This window comes from Balaenoptera physalus (assembly GCF_965194825.1).
Source record: "Balaenoptera physalus genome assembly, chromosome: 14".
Lineage (NCBI taxonomy): Eukaryota > Metazoa > Chordata > Mammalia > Artiodactyla > Balaenopteridae > Balaenoptera > Balaenoptera physalus.
This window is the reverse complement of record NC_138893.1, coordinates 40,430,945-40,448,601: the sequence shown is the minus strand read 5'-3', so window position 1 is coordinate 40,448,601 and position 17,657 is coordinate 40,430,945. Positions and strand designations below refer to the sequence as shown.

Genomic DNA, 17,657 nt, shown 5'->3' with positions numbered 1-17,657 from the left:
GGTGGGATGTGATTAGCCCATTTCCAGATGGGATCCCTGAGGTTAGGGAACTAGTTCAAGGTCACACATCTGTAGGTAGTACAGCCAGAATTTGAACATCTGCATGCAGCCACTCTGCCCTCAGAATTACCCAGTAAAGCCCTACTGGGGCATAAAAGAGCTCTTCGCCCTGCTGGTTCTCAACAAAGGAGCTGAAGTCCCCAGAAATCATCACACTAGATGAGTTACTGTTGTTCCCTCTCGACACAGGTGTGCCTCTCCGGGATGGCTGCGGAACAGGACACGTTTCAGCTGCTCTCAGTAGGACGACCAAGTACTGATGAGACTATGCCTCTTATAGATGAGGAAAATTAGCACCAAGGTTAATAGCAGTTAGTAAATGAGAGTCAGGACTCAAATCCTGACTTCTCTAACCCGAAGTGTGAGTGCTGAACTGCTACCCACACCACTCTTGTGTCTGTGCCAACATCACAATGTCGTGGTTAAGACTCTGGGGTCAGGCTGCCCAAATTCAAGTGCTGGCTTTGGCCCTTAACTAGATGTGTGACCTGATGACACAGTCATTTTCCTCAATGAGCATCTAAGGAGGTGAACTCTCTGTGTAACACCCCCAGTGCCTCCCCAGCACCTAGAAAATATATTTTAAACAGAGGACCCCTGTTTTTCTAGAAGAGTCTTACTCGGAACCCTAATGTAGAAAACAAGAGCTCAAAGCAGAGCTGCTGTAGTTGAAGAGGAAGAGGAAGGCTCAGGATTCCTCCCCACCTCTACCTCATTCTATCATTCACCCAAGGCCAGACCAGTGAGCTCCAGAATCCCCAGGGACACTTGAAAAATAATTTACAAATGAACCCCAATCTCCTGGTCATAGCATGTTGAAGCCTCCTTGACTTGGTACCTGCTAAGTCACCTTTTTTTCTTGAAAGTCACAATTCATTTATTCAATGAATAGTATATGCAAGGATACCAATAAAAGGAAACATACTATAAACTACAATTTTGAAAATAAAGCCAATATAACAGGAACAAAATACACATAACATGAGATGAATGTTTGCTTTTGACCCATCATGCTTTCCTTACTTTTATAATTAACCTAAATGTCTTTAGAACAAACCTGTATGCCTTGGTCTAACTTGAGCGCTCTCTAACAAGCAACAACATTCTAGAACACTTTTCTTTTGCTTTGAGATATTTAAGATTCACACATTTGTTCAAAAACATAAATTCTGATTCATTGGTTAATCTGCATATCTTGTTATTCTCTGAATATCATGAGTAACATGTATTCCTGAACAAGTACTATATGAAATTCTAAAATTCTTGATCTTTGATGTAAAATTTATTTCAGTTGTGGGTTTTTAATCACTTGAGATGAAAACAAAATTCACCCCCTCCCTCCACCTCCCCCCAGGAACAAAGAGCTCTTATTACAGTATAGAAACTTGGGTCTATCTTTCTATTCTAAAGAACAATTCTTACTAACCTTTCTGGGAAGGCAGTAGGTACTCCAGAATAATCAATATATGCTTGCAAAGATTACATCAACAACAAAAACAAAACAAAAAAGGAAAGAAAGAAAAGAGACTTCAAAACTTCAAGCTTAAGATATGCATAAAAGATAGTCATGGCTATATTTTCTGGAATTATGTAACTGTTATATACTTATCAAATAATGTCATGCTTATTAAATGCGTGCCCAGCTTCGCAGCCCTGAGAAGCCCTCAGCATACCCTGCGTTACTTCTCTCCTGGTCACCACTAGCAAACCCACTCTCCCCAGATGTCACCTCTTCTCTGAAGCCTTCATGATGCTGTGACATTCAATCCCTCTACCTGCGGGGTTTCTGCCTCAGCTTGTAGACACCTCCCAGAGTGCTTACTTCCCTCGGAAGGCATCCATTTGTGGCGTGCCTTGCACTCTGCTTGACCTGCAGTAGATGGGCAACACGTGTGTGTTGAGCAAATGAATTATATTGTCTTAGTTATCAGTAGTTTAAAGGAGTTAATGTGGTTTTGAAAATAACTAAATGCTCCCCAGGAGACAGCTTTAATATTTGAGCAGGATGTATGGGTTCTTCCACCCACCAGGGAACAGAGCTGAAGGGAACTTTAGAAGCCATCTGATCATTTTCAAGTATTCAGGAACTGAGGCTCGGAAATGATGTTCCCAGCAAAAAAGTGGTAGCTCTAGAACCAGAACTCAGGGCCTAAGACTCTCCATTAAGAGCTCACTTTATAAATGAGTCAGCCTCTGCCCTTGCAAGCTCCTAGATCAGGTCCCTTCCATGAATCACCAGCAGTGAGCAGGAAGGTGGATGTCTGGGCCAGGCGTGGCCTCACCTTGTTCTGGGACAGCATGGTGATGTCATCATAATTGATTTGCTACCAAAGATCTTTATTTTGCCTCTGCAGTTTCCCCCTCTGTATCCTTAAAATCAGACCTATGACGACAGCTCCCAGGTTGGTAATCAGGAGGGTTACGGTGAAAATCACAGCAGTCACACCTGGAGGGCATATCGTTACTCAGGCCCACCTAAGAGCAGAAGTGAGCACGTCAGGGCCCCATCCCGGCCCTGCCAAACAGATGGCTCAAAAGCTGCCCAGGCACGGGTCCAAGTTAGGGCACACAGCGTCCACTCAGACCTGTCTTTTCCAGGAATCCTATTGGGCCCCAAGTGCGTGGTCTTCCCACACCTCTCTGGTTCCCACGGCAACTGCAGTCACCTCCTCCTTATATAGAAACTTCCCTTGTAGAGAAAAAAAGGAGGACTTCCAAGACCATCACCACCTTTCATTCAACATTTACTATGTGCTCTCCTTACACTTGTCCTCAGTTATGATCCACCTCGTTCCAGGCCTGGGCTCCTAACCTCCAGGAAACACTCCCTTGTCCAGACTCCACCTCCGTAGAAATGGAATTCCTGAGACTCAAGTCTCAGGAGCCAGGTTTCCCCAGGGCAGAGGTTCTCAACAGGGGAGGCCATGACGTTGCCTCCCCAGGGGATACTTGGCAATGTCTGGAGACATTTGGGGCTGTTAGAGCTAGAGGGTGCTGCTGGCATCTAGTGGGTGGGGTGGAGGCCAGGGGTGCTGCTAGGCCTCCTACAAGGCACGGGACAGCCCCTTACACACAAAGATGACCCCGTCCTAAACATCAATGCTGTTGCCACTGCTGAGAAGCCCTGTTGTAAAGAGTCCTTTCCTGCTGCCTTCTCCAGGCGGCCACACTGATCTGCAAAAGCAGGCTCAGTTTCACAGAGCTCATTGGAAAATCCACAGCCACGTCTGTCTTCAGGAAGGGAACCGTGGAGAAATTCCCCATGGGTGTTAAAAAAAAAGAAGACAATGAAAGGTCAGTGCCAACTTGATTTATTCAACTTGTCTCTACCTCAGGTATAGCAGGGGCAACTGAAATACACATGTCATTTGCAAAAGGCAGGCCTTGGTCTCTTCATTCAAACATCTGCTGACCCATCCAGTTTTCCCACCTCACCAAGATTCTTCAAACCTAGCCTTCTGGAAATATAATTCATGAGAGAGCAATATCTTTTTGCTAGGTAGAATAACTGACTCGACCTTTTGATTTAAACCATGTCACTTCTGATTTAAAAGATGAAGTGTCAATTCTCAGATGTTACTGAAGTTTTCTCCAGTGTTTGATACAGACAAATCTTGTTACAGAGCATCTTGACACTTCACAGACCAAAACGTCACCCCTGCCTGGAGAATGCCTGTTCCTACAATACAGAGAACCTAGCTGGCCATGGTTGTTTTATTTCTTGGGCCAACCCATCTGGGGACATTAAAATTCCATAAGAGTAGGGCAGAGAAAAGTGTCAAATCAAATCTGAATTGTGGGTGATGGCAGTGGGGGGCAAGTAGAAATTGAATTAAGTTTTATGTTCTTATGTAGTTGCTCATTGATTTATAGCTGAGAGAACAGAAACAGAGATTTTTTTTCCCCCAGGAATTTCTGGATACTGTGAGCCCAGGACAGCATCCAGGTCCTGGAGTCCACCTGGCTGTCTGGATGAGTCGGTTTCACTGACTGTGAACCTGAACCTGACCCTGTAGGAGGTGCTGTGCTCCATCATCGCCCAGGGCCAGGGCCTCTCCCTGAGACACTGGGGCTGTGGGACCTGCCCAGCTGGAGCATCAGAGGAGGCCCAGGCCCACATGGAGGTGCAGGTAGGGATGCCGTGTTATAAATGGAACCTGAAGTGGCTGAGCCACACCCACAGTCAAGGGCAAGACCACGTTGAAGGCCCAAAGTCGATCTTTATGAGTTCAGAGAGCAGCAGACAACTTGATTATAGGAGCTGGATCCCCAGCTGGCCTCCCAGCAGGACCACCGGCCCTTCCTCTCCTCCCAGGCCTCTTCCTGTAGCATGAGCTAAACTTGGGAAAGGCCCTGCCATACCTGATGACTTCCTGATAGCTGTCATAATGACGAAAAGGAAGAAAGAGGGACCCGTTTGGGGATTTCTGTAGGGCATAGACCCGGTAATCCATGCGCCTTTCTCCCTGGAAGTCCACAAACACAGGGCCGGTGATTCCTGGAAAGAGAGGCACTTGCACACAGTAAAGGGAACAGAGAGGAGCTTGGGGCTCAAAGTGCCAGCCTGCTGAGTCATATCAGAGGAATGGCCTCCCCAGCAGCTGCTGAAAGCCACCCATGAGTTTTTTGCCCTTTCAGGGAATCTAAGATGCAGTCAAGAAGGAGAGTGGAAAAGAAAGAAGAGAGTTCAGAGGTGGTACCCTGGTGGGACTCAAGGGCCACTTGGTTCTGTTAGGCCTACGCTGGGGAGGACCATCCAGCATTAAAAAAAAAAAAAAAAAGTTAAGCAGTTTCCAACGAATTTCACATAAAACCCAAGAATTATGCTTCCCAAACAATCAGATATGACCAATGGAGGCCAAATGACATGGCAGCGGTTGGCTGAGGCTGGGGACACTGCCTCCTCCCAGCCCCTACCATCCTATTCCCCCCACGTTCTCCACGCTGCCAGACCCTGGGGCACGCACGAGTTTGCAAGCCTTGTTCTCAGCATGGCCCTTCCTTCCCGGTTTTGCTTTGTGCTCAGGCATTGCGCTCAGACCTGGTCCAGGTGCATTCCTTGTTCTTGCTTAGGACATGCCTTGCCCCCCACACAAAGGACACATCAGAGATCCCAGAGGAGTAAAATACAGCAGTTCCACATCCCAAACTAGGACCCAAGGTCTGACCTAGAACTTACGATTTGTTCCCACTGGGGACAGGACACAACATTAACATTCATAAGCTTCTGCTATGTGCCCAGCACTGAGGGCGGTAGTGATTTCACACATCTAGTCCCGGTTGACCCCACAGAGGAGGCACCATGATCCACTCCTAATAAGCAAGCAGGGCTTGGAGGCACAGACCCGCTGGAGTTTCCAGAGCCAGGAAGACACAGGTCTGTTGTGCCCCAAGTGCGTGGTCTTCCCACAGCCCTCGCTGCCTTGCTGTGCCCACTTGCTGGCATCCTGAATGTGGGGCTTGAGCACGGCTCCCTCCCAAGGTCTGTACAGGGAAAGGGCTGCAGCAAATACAATAACCAGGGCTGAACCAGGAAATAAATTGATCTGACAGAGGGGATTAAACTGCGAGCAGGAAGACAGACCCCTCCCACTTCCTCCCCTTTTTTAAAGCAAAGGCTTCAGGGTCAGGAAGAAAAGAAGAAAGGGAAGCAAGTTAATATTTCCACTTGGAAAAGGTGTGGATGGGGTCATTGTGAACTGAATCTATGAATGCCCCAAAGAGCAGGACTTGGCTGCCTTTTGAAAATTTAGGATGAAGTTTAAGTCTTAATTTATTAAGGGAATGATAAGCCAAAGACAATATAAATAGCTGCCATTTAATGAGCACATATTATGTGCCAAACACTTCATATATTGGATTGGCCAAAATGTTCATTTGGTTTTGTCCGTAAGATGACTCTAGTAGCATTTAGTTGTCTTTAACTTCATTCAAAACAATTTTGTTAGATTGTATGTGACAGCTGTCATATCAGCGTTCATTTAGAAAAAGACATCAAAATTGGTGAATTTTTGTGTAGCCATTTGCATATTGAAGATGGAAAAAAACCCAACATTTTTGGCATATTATGCTTTATTATTTCAAGAAAGGTAAAAACACAACTGAAACATAAAAAAAAAGATTTGTGCAGTGTATGGAGAAGGAGCTGTGACTGATCAAACATGTCAAAAGTGGTTTGTGAAGTTTTGTGCTGGAGGGACTTCCCCGGTGGCGCAGTGGTTAAGAACCCACCTGCCAATGCAGGGGACACGGCTTCGAACCCTGGTCCGGGAAGTTCCCACATGCCATGGAACAACTAAGCCCACACGCCACAACTACTGAGTCTGCGCTCTAGAGCCCGTGAGCCAAAACTACTGAGCCCATGCACCTAGAGCCCATGCTCCACAACAAGAGAAGACACCGCAATGAGAAGCCCGCGCACCACAACAAAGAGTAGTCCCCGCTCTCCGCAACTAGAGAAAGCCCGCGCTCAGCAACGAAAACCCAACACAGTCCAAAATAAATAAATAAATAAATTATTTAAAAAAAAAAAAAGAGTTTCGTGCTGGAGCTTTCTCTCTGGACGATAGTCAACGGTGGGGTAGACCAGCTGAAGTTGATAGAGATCAAATCGAGACGTTAAATCAATGTTATACCACGCGGGAGATAGCCAACATACTCAGAATATCCCAATCAAGCACTGAAAATCATTTGCACCAGCTTGGTTATGTTAATCACTTTGATGTGTGGGTTCCACGTAAGTTAAGCAAAAAAAACTTCTTGACCGTATTTCCGCATGCAATTCTCTACTTAAACGTAATGAAAACGTTCCATTTATAAAACAAATTGTGACAGGTGATGAAAAGTGGATACTGTACAGTAATGTGGAAAGGAAGATATCGTGGGGCAAGTGAAATAAACCACCACCAATCACACCAAAGGCCAATCTTCACCCAAAGAAGGTGATGTTGTGTATATGGTGAGATTGGGAGTCCATTATCATGAGCTCCTTCCGGAAAACCAAATGATTAATTCCAACAAGTACTGCTCCCAATTAGACCAGCTGAAAGCGGCACTCGACAAAAAGCGTCCAGAATTAGTCAACAGGAAACACATAATCTTCCATCAAGATAACACAAGACCATTTGTTTATTTGATGACCAGGCAAAAACTGTTACAGCTTGCCTGGGAAGTTCTGATTCATCCACTGTATTCACCAGACATTGCACCTTTGGATTTCCATTTATTTCGGTCTTTACAAAATTCTCTTAATGGAAAAAATTTCAATTCCCTGGAAGACTGTAAAAGCACCTGGAACAGTTCTTTGCTCAAAAAAATTAAAAGTTTTGGGAAGATAGAATTATGAAGTTGCCTGAAAAATGGTAGAAGGTAGTGGAACAAAAGGGTAAATACATTGTTCAGTAAAGTTCTTGGTGAAAATGAAAAATGTGTCGTTTATTTTTACTTAAAAACCGAAGGCACATTTTGGCCAACCCAATATTTTAATTACTCCTCGGTGTTACACAGCAGTAAAGAACATGAGCCCTGGAGATAAAAACAGGCCTTATTTTGAATTCTGGCTCCACCATCTCGTAACTTTGTGACCACGGGCAAGTATGTAACTTTTCTACCCTGGGGTTACTCACCTGTGTAGTATATTATGGATGGTAATAGCACTACCTCATGGGTGGTGTGAGGATTAAATGAAATAGTGCACAGAAGCTCTTGGCACCCAGCTTGATATAAGGTAAGCCCTCAATAGATGCTGATTATTATTATTAGATATGGCAGTATGTATTATGTCTGTCTCACAAAATAGAAAGCTGGAGTAGAGCAAGATGACAGCCATTGGCCAGCTCCCAGGGTGATTTCAAAACAGTTCACTTCCAAGCCTATCCTCACACCTGCAAGGAAAGTAAAAGAGGATTGGCTCCATCTTTAGAGGCTGATGGTCATGATTCAGACAGGCACCGCATCAGAGAGGATGCAGGTTGAGGAGGATCAAGGGAGTGATACCAGGAGGAGGGTCCCACCCTCTTGAGTTTTATTCTTGATGGGTTCAGTTTGAAAGGAGCTGTGGGAGAGACTTTTCAGGGGTGGGAAGGGACCCCAGAGGCCCCCCACCTGGTCTGGGCAGCCTTCTGGACACAGCAGAAAGAGCAGACGGTGGCCGCTGGGAGCTTTAACCTCAACAACGCTTCCCAGAAGGCCGGAATCGCCGTGAGAAAGCGGAATTCTGTAATCACACGCCCAGCAACTCCAAGCCCCACGGACTCAGCTGGCCTGAGTTTGGCAAACCTGCCACAGTCAAGCCACTTACCCTGCAAAGCAGTCCGATTGGAGCCTTTCAGAGTGATGACGAGCTGCCGCCCATCCCAGAAATCCCTTCTGGCCGTTATCATCTCCTTCACGGTCTCAGCATACAGCAGGACTGCATCGTGAAAGTAGGCAGAGTAAGGGCTCACCTTGGATGAGGGAAGCAAAGGCAGGGTAGAAAAAGGCCCATGGTGGTGCTGAACTCTCTTAGCTTTTACTTGTCTGTGAAGCGTTTGATTTCTCCGTCAATAAAAATTAATTAATTTTTAAAAAGATTAAAAAAAAAAAAAAGCCCATGGCCTGCTACGTCACAGTCTGGGCTCAGTTAGAAGCAAGCTTTCTCCATCCTCTTAACAGTGTAACAGAGCACACGTTCTCCATTATTCCACAGAGAAAGGAAGACCCTCCACGTATCCTGGCCTGTGCTGGTATACCTACGTATCACAACTGCACTTTTCCTCTTTAGGCCTTGTTTTCTCAATTAGATTGCATGATCTTTCGGATTGAGAACAGCTTTTTAGGCCATAGGCAGGAGGGAATATGGTTTAATTGAAAGAGGGTGGATCTTGGAGTCAGGTTGGCCCTGGTACTTACTGTGAGACTTGGGGTAAGTTCCAGAACCTCTCTGAATCTCTCTGAATCTCGGTTCATTCATTTATAAAATGCGGATAAAGCCACTATTGTGGTGAGTATAAGGATCGTTAAATGAGGCAGAATAGGTATAGTATCTATTGTACTAACTGGCACATAGCAGGTCTTCAATACTTCATTTAGTCAACAAAAATGCATGTGCCTACTAGGTGCTCGGCACTGTTCTTCCCATAGAACCAGGTACAGAGCTGACACTTAGGAGATGACTCCCCAAATATTCATTGATCCACCATCTTTCCTTGTGTGTTGGGATCCACAATCGGCTGCCTCATTCCAAATGGAACCCTGTTCATCAGTAGCTTCTCATCGCCTTCAGGCTCAGCTTGGCTCTGCTCTGGCAGGAGCTCCAGATCTGGCCAATGGTCTACTTAATCAGACACTTTGCCCCATCATCCCACACATACTGGAACTACCACTGGCTGATAGTCTCTCTCCTGGCTGCCTTCTCAGAACATCTGCTTGCCTTGACCTGCCCTAGCTCCACATCTCTGACTACTCCATTCTGGTTCCTGGTCACGGCATCCTGCTGGGAAAGGAGACTGTCATGGTCTGAGCGCCCACTGGTATCTGTTCTGCTACTTCCATGTACTATGTCATTAGATACTCAAAACCACAGTCTGGAAGGCAGATGTCATTATCAGTCCCATTTTTGGGTGAAGAGACTGAGGTGTAGGGAGGTTAAACAATTCACCTCAAAGCCCCGTAGTTAGTAAATAGCAGAATTAGGATGGAAGCCCAGGACTCTGACTCCAAAGGCTACCCAATCACCCATCGAGTAACCTCTGTCCTCCGCGTGGACCTGGGGTGCCGATTTCACAAGATCTCATCGGGCCACTGTTTGTTTGGGGCTGTGGAAGATGAAGAAGTGTGTGTTTGTGCATGTGTGTGCGTGTATGTGTGTGCACGTGTGCGTGTGCGTGTGTGTGTGTGTGTTAGGAGCCTGGGGAGTGGAGGAAGAAGAAGGGGAGTAAGAGGGAAAATGTAAAGGCCAAACACAGATATTCTCAAGGAAGGGAGGAGGGACCTGTGTAGGAAGACCGCCATCAGACCTGCTCCAGCATGTGGAGGGGGCCGTGGAAGGGCGGCCTCCACAGCCTTCGGTGGACCTGCTCTCGGAAGCCTTCATCTCCAGGGCCTTCTCGGGAGGAGCTGAGGGCTGTGAGAATCACTGACTTGTAGACTGAGGGAAAGTGCCTCACCTTCTGATTTGTCAATACCTCCTTCCAAAAACTGTCCTGAAAAATAATGAAATAAATGTAGCCGTTCTGTAGGAAATACCCTAAGCAATAGTCAACATCAACTTTATTTATTTTTGGCTGCATTGGGTCTTCGTTGCCGCGCGTGGGCTTGCTCTAGTTGCCACGAGCGGGGGCTACTCCTCGTTGCTGTGCACGGGCTTCTCATTGCGGTGGCTTCTCTTGTTGCGGAGCACGGGCTCTAGGCCCGCGGGCTTCAGTAGTTGTGGCGCGTGGGCTTAGTTGCTCCGCGGCATGTGGGATCTTCCTGGACCAGGGATCGAACCCATGACCCCTGCAATGGCAGGCAGATTCTTAACCACTGCGCCACCAGGGAAGTCCCCAACATCAAATGTGAATTTTTATTCTAAACCTCGGAAACACAATGACTCTGGAAAACTTTGCCACGCAAAGTCTATGTTTTCTAGTTAGCTTCGAAGCAGTGGGCAGGAAGCCAAAAAATCAATCAATAAATAAGAAAAGATTACTTGGGGCATCGAGCAACTAATATGCAGAAAGCTTACTTTTAACAATGGGCGGCAAAAACTTGAAAAACTTACAATTGTCGATTCTCATATTTCTGCTTGTAGCTTAAGTGGTTTGTTATTATCATTATTACCTACATTATTATTATTATTATTATGAAAGCAACACCCACTCATTGTGTGTATATATGTGAAAGACGGTAAGATCTTCCCCAATTTCCCTACTGCTCCTTCTTGTCTCCTCTGAGAGGTATCCGAATGTTCTAGACGTGTACAGAGGTGTGTGTGAGCGTATGTGCATTTTTACATAAATAGTATCATGCTATAATGGTATTCTGCAACTTGATTTTTGTCAACTTCAGCCTATATTGGGAACACTTTTAGGGAATGGATTTATGCTATTCTTTTTTTAAAGCAGCATGAATTCACTTGCATGGACGTCGTGTGGTCTATTTTTAGTCCTATATTCTTTCTGCACTTCCAGCCAATTGGAATTTGATTATCAAGGTTTGGGGAGAACGTGACGAGGGGGTTGGCAGGACTTCCCTGCTGATCCGGAGACTTGGTGCACCCTCTCCCCTTCTCGTCTGTCTGCAGGCAGAGGTGAGAGGACAAGTGAAGAGAAAGGGGTGGACGGCAATGAAAAGGGAAGGTAGGGCGAGGTTCTGGAAAGCTTGGCTTACGATTAGAATTCCAACTGGCTGCCCAGCGAAACCTGAGACACTTTTGGCAATCTGAAATGCTTAATGATAAAAAGATAAAAGAAACCTGGAGCATTATTATGCATCTTCCTGTACTCCGTGTCGCCCCCTTTCAACTTCTTATGATCATATAAAACAAGCTCATTTTAGAAAGATAAAACTGCTGGAAAAATTACACAGTGTGTCCATGGCTAAATATCAATACAAGGGGCTTTATTTTAGAAGCCTGTTGGTGTAGTGTGGTGGTTAAATGTACAGACACTGAGGCCAGCCCACCTGGTTTGACTACTAGGTCTCCCTCATACTAGTCGTGTGGCCTTGGTTAAGTTATTTCACCTCTCAGGACCTTGGTTTTCTCATCTGTAAAATGAGGAAGATGAAAGTGTCTCCCCTTAGGGTGGTGTGAGCTGAAATGAGTGCTGGTTTATCAGGCGCTCACCGGGGGGCCTGGCACTTAGTACACACTCCGCAAGGCAGAGCTGTTGGGGTCAAGGGCTCAGTCCCAGAGTCCAAAAGACTAGCTTAGGAGGTCCAAGATCTTGGATAAGTTACCCTATTTCTCTAAGCCTCAGTTTTTTCATCTGCGAGTTGGAATGCTAATAATCTGTACCTTATAAGGTTGTTGGAAATATTGAATGTAATGACGCATGTAAACAATTCATGGACTCTCTATCTGCCTCACGGGGCTGTTGGGAAAATCTAGTGCACAGATGCAGGTATAATGTATAACTCGGTACTCATGGGAGGTACGTGGTACATGTCAGCCATCCCTATCGTTACCAAAAGAACCAAACCACCTACAGATTGCCTCATTAGACCAGCGTGTTGGTTTCTCCAGGCCATTGTTGGGGCTCAAACACAGGTGGCCATGGAAGAAAAGAAAGTGAGAGCCACCGAGTTTGAGAGCCTTTGGGGAGGTCTCAGCCACCCGGGAGGAATGACGGTTCTTCCTCAGCTGGTGTTTGCTGATGTAGACTACAGAGGACCAGGCTCCAGAACCAGCAGCCTGGTTCAAGGCCCGGGTCCCCGTCCCAGGAACTGTGCAAACGAACTCTGGGTAGGTTCTTTCAATTCAGTCTCAGTCTCTTGATCTTAAGTTGAGGACACAAGAGTAGCTGCCTCCTAGGGTTGAGTATTCAGTGAGCTAATGCATCTGGCGCATAGCAAGTGCTGCATGCTTGTTACCTCTTTCTGCGGGAGCCGTTGACGACTCATCAGTACCCACCTCCAGCTGCTGCAAAATGATAAAGACGAATTCTCCTGTGTGGAGTCCCAGGTTCTCTGCAGCCGGCAGGATAAGTTTTGCATCTTCTGAGCTGCAGATTAAGATAAGAACTGTAAGAGAAGACAGTCAGCCAGTTGCACATGTGTACACACACACACACACACACACACACAGATACACACGTTTTAAAGTCTAGCCTAAAACCACTAGAAATGAGACATGAACTTTGTCTTTCCTTGAGCATGCTTTAGGAAATAGGAAGGTCTGAACTGTTCCCAGAGCATGTCCTTCTTTAACCATGCCGGTAGCATACAAACTGGCAGCTTTCGTCTTGTGGAACTAAAGTCTTCGCTGCAGCTCTCTCCCAAAGCACAAATCGAAAAAGTTTGAGACCACTTCTGTGCTCTAGTTTCTTCGTTTATTTGCCTCAGAACAATAGATCTGGCTTGTGACTCATCATCAGGTAGGTTGCGCTGACGGAGGACCTAGAACCAGGAGCATTTAGACCGTCTGAGATGGGATGGGGGGAAAAGGAGTAGGCCAAGGTATTTTTCTTCCATCCAAACACATCAGCATGCTTTTTGAAGGAACAAAAATGAAATACTGATTTATTGTTATGTATTTATTTTTAAATTGGAGCATGCTTATTTTGGTTCAGAATTTTTCTTTTTAATTGAGGTATAATTGATTTACAATGTTGTGTTAGTTTCAGGTGTACAGCAAAGTGATTCAGATATAGATATACATCTATATATACATATATATATACACACACACACATATATATATTCTTTTTCAGATTCTTTTCCCTTATAGGTTGTTAAAAATATTGAGTATAGTTCTCTGTGCTACAGAATAGGTCCTTGTTGGTTATCTATTTTAGTGATTTATTTATTTATTTTTAATAAATTTATTTATTTATTTATTTTATTTCGGCTGCGTTGGGTCTTCGTTGCTGCTCTGGGGCTTTTCTCTAGTTGCGGTGAGCGGGGGCTACTCTTCGTTGTGGTGCGGGGGCTTCTCACTGAGGTGGCTTCTCTTGTTGCGGAGCAGGGGCTCTAGGCGCACGAGCTCAGTAGTTGTGGCTCGTGGGCTCTACAGTGCAGGCTCAGTAGTTGTGGCGCATGGGCTTTGTTGCTCCGTGGCATGTGGGATCTTCCCGGACCAGGGCTTGAACCTGTGTCCCCTGCATTGGCAGGTGGGTTCTTAACTGCTGTGCCACCAGGGAAGTCCTTAGTGACTTATTTTTTAAATGAGTTAAATTTTAATCTATTTACCTGAGCTCCAGCTAGGTGCCAGGCAATGCGCTAAGCATAGGATACAACAGTGAGCAAAACAGAAGGTCCTTGTTCTCAGGGAGCTGACATTAAGACAGACAATATACAATTGAAGAGATTAGAGAGATCGTTCAAGATTCTAATGAATGAAGGCGGAAAAGAATGCTGTGATACTAATGTGGGGAGGGGGAATCGCTCCATGTCAAGTAGTTGGGAAAGGCCCCTCAGAGGAGATGGGATGGACTCTGGGCTGATTCAGGAAGGATGAGGGCAAGCTACCTATGGAAAGAGCACTGGTGGGATGAGGTGGGATTGCAGTGGAACTCCAGGCCAAGGGATACCAAGTCCCAAAGTCCCAAAGCCAGAAGGAGCTTGGTTTATTGGAAGAAGAGAAAGGAGTCAGCTACTAATTCCTGCTAGAAAGTAGAGCCTTAGAGGCACCACCACAACAATATTCACTATGGTGTGTTGATCAGTTACTCTGTCCAGCACTTTACAGGCATGATCTTATTTAATCCTCACCGTTCTATGAGGTAGGTAAGATGATTGTCTTTGTTTTACAGATAAGGTACCTGAGGCACAGAGAGGTTAAGCTGCTTGCTCAAGAGCACACAGCTAGAAAGTGTCAGAGGCGGGTTTCAAACCTAGGGATGTCTGTCTCCAGAGCCCATTCTCTGAACGAACACCCAAGTCCAAGACCCAGCCCACCTAGCAGGTGCTTCCAGAAATTACTCTGTACATCATAACACTATAGCATCGAGGATTTCACTCTAGACAAAAAAAAGTTTTTGTTGGTTGGTAATGCTTTTATGTATCCTTAATTTTATACTCTGTTTTCATCTGCTTTTTACACTCATAGAAAAATGAAAAATTCTTAGGTTTTTTTTCAATCATTTTTTTCTATTTGCCCCTCTAAACATAAGCAACAGAAGATTCTTTCCTACTTACCCCTGGAAATCAATGACAGGCTCCTAAGATTCTCTTGAAGGAAGGCTGGATTGTTGTTGGTGTATTTCATGCTGAAATGGGATTTGAGTTCATTCCCTACAACCCTCCACAACTCATCCACTCCATCCCAGGAGGAAGTCCCAGAGTGACCTCCAAACATCCCAATGTGTTTCCAGCCCAGGTACTGGAGGCTTTTCTGGAGCACATCACCGACTCTGTGCATGCGTGGCACAAGTTTCACATAGGTGTCATACAAGAAGTTGTTCTCCAGTTTTGCTGTTTGTCCAACAAAGTCAAACATGGGGAAGCCAGCAAACCAATAACCTTGAAAGTAACCAAAGGGATATCTTTCCATAATTGAGTTTTGCTACACTCCAACCCCACTGTAAAATACCTGCATCAACTTTGGATTCAGTGAGTCTATGGGTCATACTGCCCCTCTCTTTTGGAATATTGATGATAATGTCTTGGTTCCAACTTAAGGACGCAAAACCTCAGAGCACAAGAGTAACAATAGCCAGCATTTATTGAGTGATTACTATGTGCCAAGAACTCGACTAAGAGCTTACATATATTATCTCAATTCTTACATTTTCTACCAGGTAGGTATTATCATCTCATCTTAGAGATGAAAACATGGGGGCACAGAAATGTATTAATAAGTTCCAAAACTAGCAAATAGTGGAGCAGGCTTGGAATTCAGGTAATGTGGTCACAGAGCGCACACTCATAGGTACTACTCACTTTTTTTTAATTTCGTCCTTACTCATTTTCCACTAGGAGCCTACTATTTACAGGGAACTTCAGAGACCTTCCTCTTAAAAAGATCTTGTGATCAACTATTACAGGAGTTAAGACGTGTAAAAACAGCTGTAGAGTTAAATATGCCCTTCAATATTTATAGACAATAGATTTAGAGGAGCTTAGAGAAGTAAGAAATTCCTTCTGATTTGGGAATTAGAGATGTGAACGATGAGGGTAGAGGGATAAAGAAAGGCTCCGTGGCATTTGAGCTTGACTTTGAAGAATGGGTAGGCTTTGTTAATCAAATGGGGAATGTGTCAAATGGGGAATTCTAGGAGACGCTAAGATGCAAATTCAAATGTAAACTTAACTCTACAGCATCCACTAATGTATTTTTGAACGTGAGAACTGTGCTGCCCCATCTATTCAGCCTTTGCATCTATACCTCTCAGAGCACAAGATACCCAAAGACGTCAACAAAGCTAACCTCATTAGCTAAACAAATACAAATCATTCACATCTCTCATTTTCTTGCCTTAGCTTACGGCAATCTGTCATACTTCATCCTTTCCCTCTTTCTTTCCCTTCACTGAATAATTTATTATACATGCCAAAGGGAAACCTACACAAACAGATGTTATTTTTCTATTTAAAGCCAAGCATTCAATTTCTTCTTAATTTTTCTGAGCCACGTGGCTGGCAATGTTAGAGTGAATAATGAGTCCATATCCAACAGCACCAAGGCCAAACAATCAACAAGTTTGTTAGTGAACATCAAGTTAGTGAGTGAACTAACAATTATTGATTTGAGAGGCTTTCTTTAAAGAGAGTATTAATTGTTCTAATTGCATGGTCTTATTACATCTCAAAGAAATGGTACCCAAGACTTATACAGTTATTATTTATAATAATGTCATCCAAGTCAAGAGATTATTCAAGTCTATACCATCATCTTTAAGACCACCCTTTCCAATGGAAGCTCAGAGTTTCTTAGAAGGCTGTATACTCTACCTCTGCTGCTTCTGGGCATGCTGGTCCAAACAGGGCAGAAATTTCTTCTTTCTGGACCTGGTTGATGAAAAGAGCAAGAGACTCCTTGGCGCTGCAGGTTGAGTTGGCGTAAGTAAACTCCCAGCTGAGATTTCCGAAGTCTGCCAGCTCAGAGTTGACCTTGTCTATGGCAGTCTGGAGTCCGGCACCCAGCCTTTGCACATTGAATGGATGGGAGATGTTCCAGGGGGCCTGGAACCCCCCGGTGAGTTTAGCAGCCTCAAGCCACGTCACCAGGACACTGACAAAGGGCATCAGAACTAAGGTTGGGTGGCCAGCTTGGCATTCAACCCCCAAACAGAGCCCAGATCCGAGTGGGGCCTCAGCACCTGTCCTGGGAGCCATGGATGGAGTCAAACACCTGTATCACTGCAGAACCCTGAGAGGCTTAGCCTCCTGACCACTTGTGCCCGGAGCTTAAATGATAGTGCGCAGTTCCCTGAGGACCACAGCTTGCTTTCTCTTCAGTGCTGTTAATTAACCGAACCCTTCCCTTTCCAGAGTCTGTCCTAACACATCTAGAAGCAGAAGTCTTGTGGAAGGAGGCTGGGACAGGGAGCCGGCAAGGCCCTGGTAATTGATCCAGTGGCACCACTGTCAAACTCCATGGTCCTTGGCAAGCCACGTAACCCCCACTCCCTCTCCATCCCCCAGATCCCTCTCCACTAGTAAAATAAGAATCATGGGAACCACTCAAGTGTAGACAGGTGGCCTAGGCTGGAATTCTGACTCCATCACATATCAGTGGTGTAACCTAGGACATGTTACTTTCCCTCTCTATGGCTTCATCTCCAGATCCATAAAATGGGGATAAAATTTAACGGGATCTTCCCCAATGTGATATGGTAAAGATGAAAAGAGATCATACAAGTCTGGTGCTTGGTACAACATCTGGGCAAAGGGAGGCACTTCGTCAGTGTTAGATGTTAGATGATGCTGGTGATGGGGATGATGATAATGATGATGATGGGGTGATTGATGATGTT

The 17,657-nt window shown here is 45.2% G+C and overlaps 1 protein-coding gene across 1 annotated transcript in view; it reads right to left on the bottom strand.

The window, feature by feature from the left end:
• Nucleotides 1–17,298, bottom strand: part of LOC309642922 (guanylate cyclase 2G-like) — a 41,270-nt gene extending 23,972 nt beyond the window's left edge. The window contains 8 exon segments of the mRNA XM_082424985.1: nucleotides 146–268; nucleotides 4,299–4,637; nucleotides 8,148–8,591; nucleotides 9,470–9,529; nucleotides 10,056–10,241; nucleotides 12,653–12,775; nucleotides 14,873–15,244; nucleotides 16,621–17,298. Coding sequence (XP_082281111.1) covers nucleotides 146–268; nucleotides 4,299–4,637; nucleotides 8,148–8,591; nucleotides 9,470–9,529; nucleotides 10,056–10,241; nucleotides 12,653–12,775; nucleotides 14,873–15,244; nucleotides 16,621–17,016 — 2,043 coding nt within the window. The 5' untranslated portion in view covers nucleotides 17,017–17,298.
• Nucleotides 17,299–17,657: the final 359 nt, after the last annotated feature.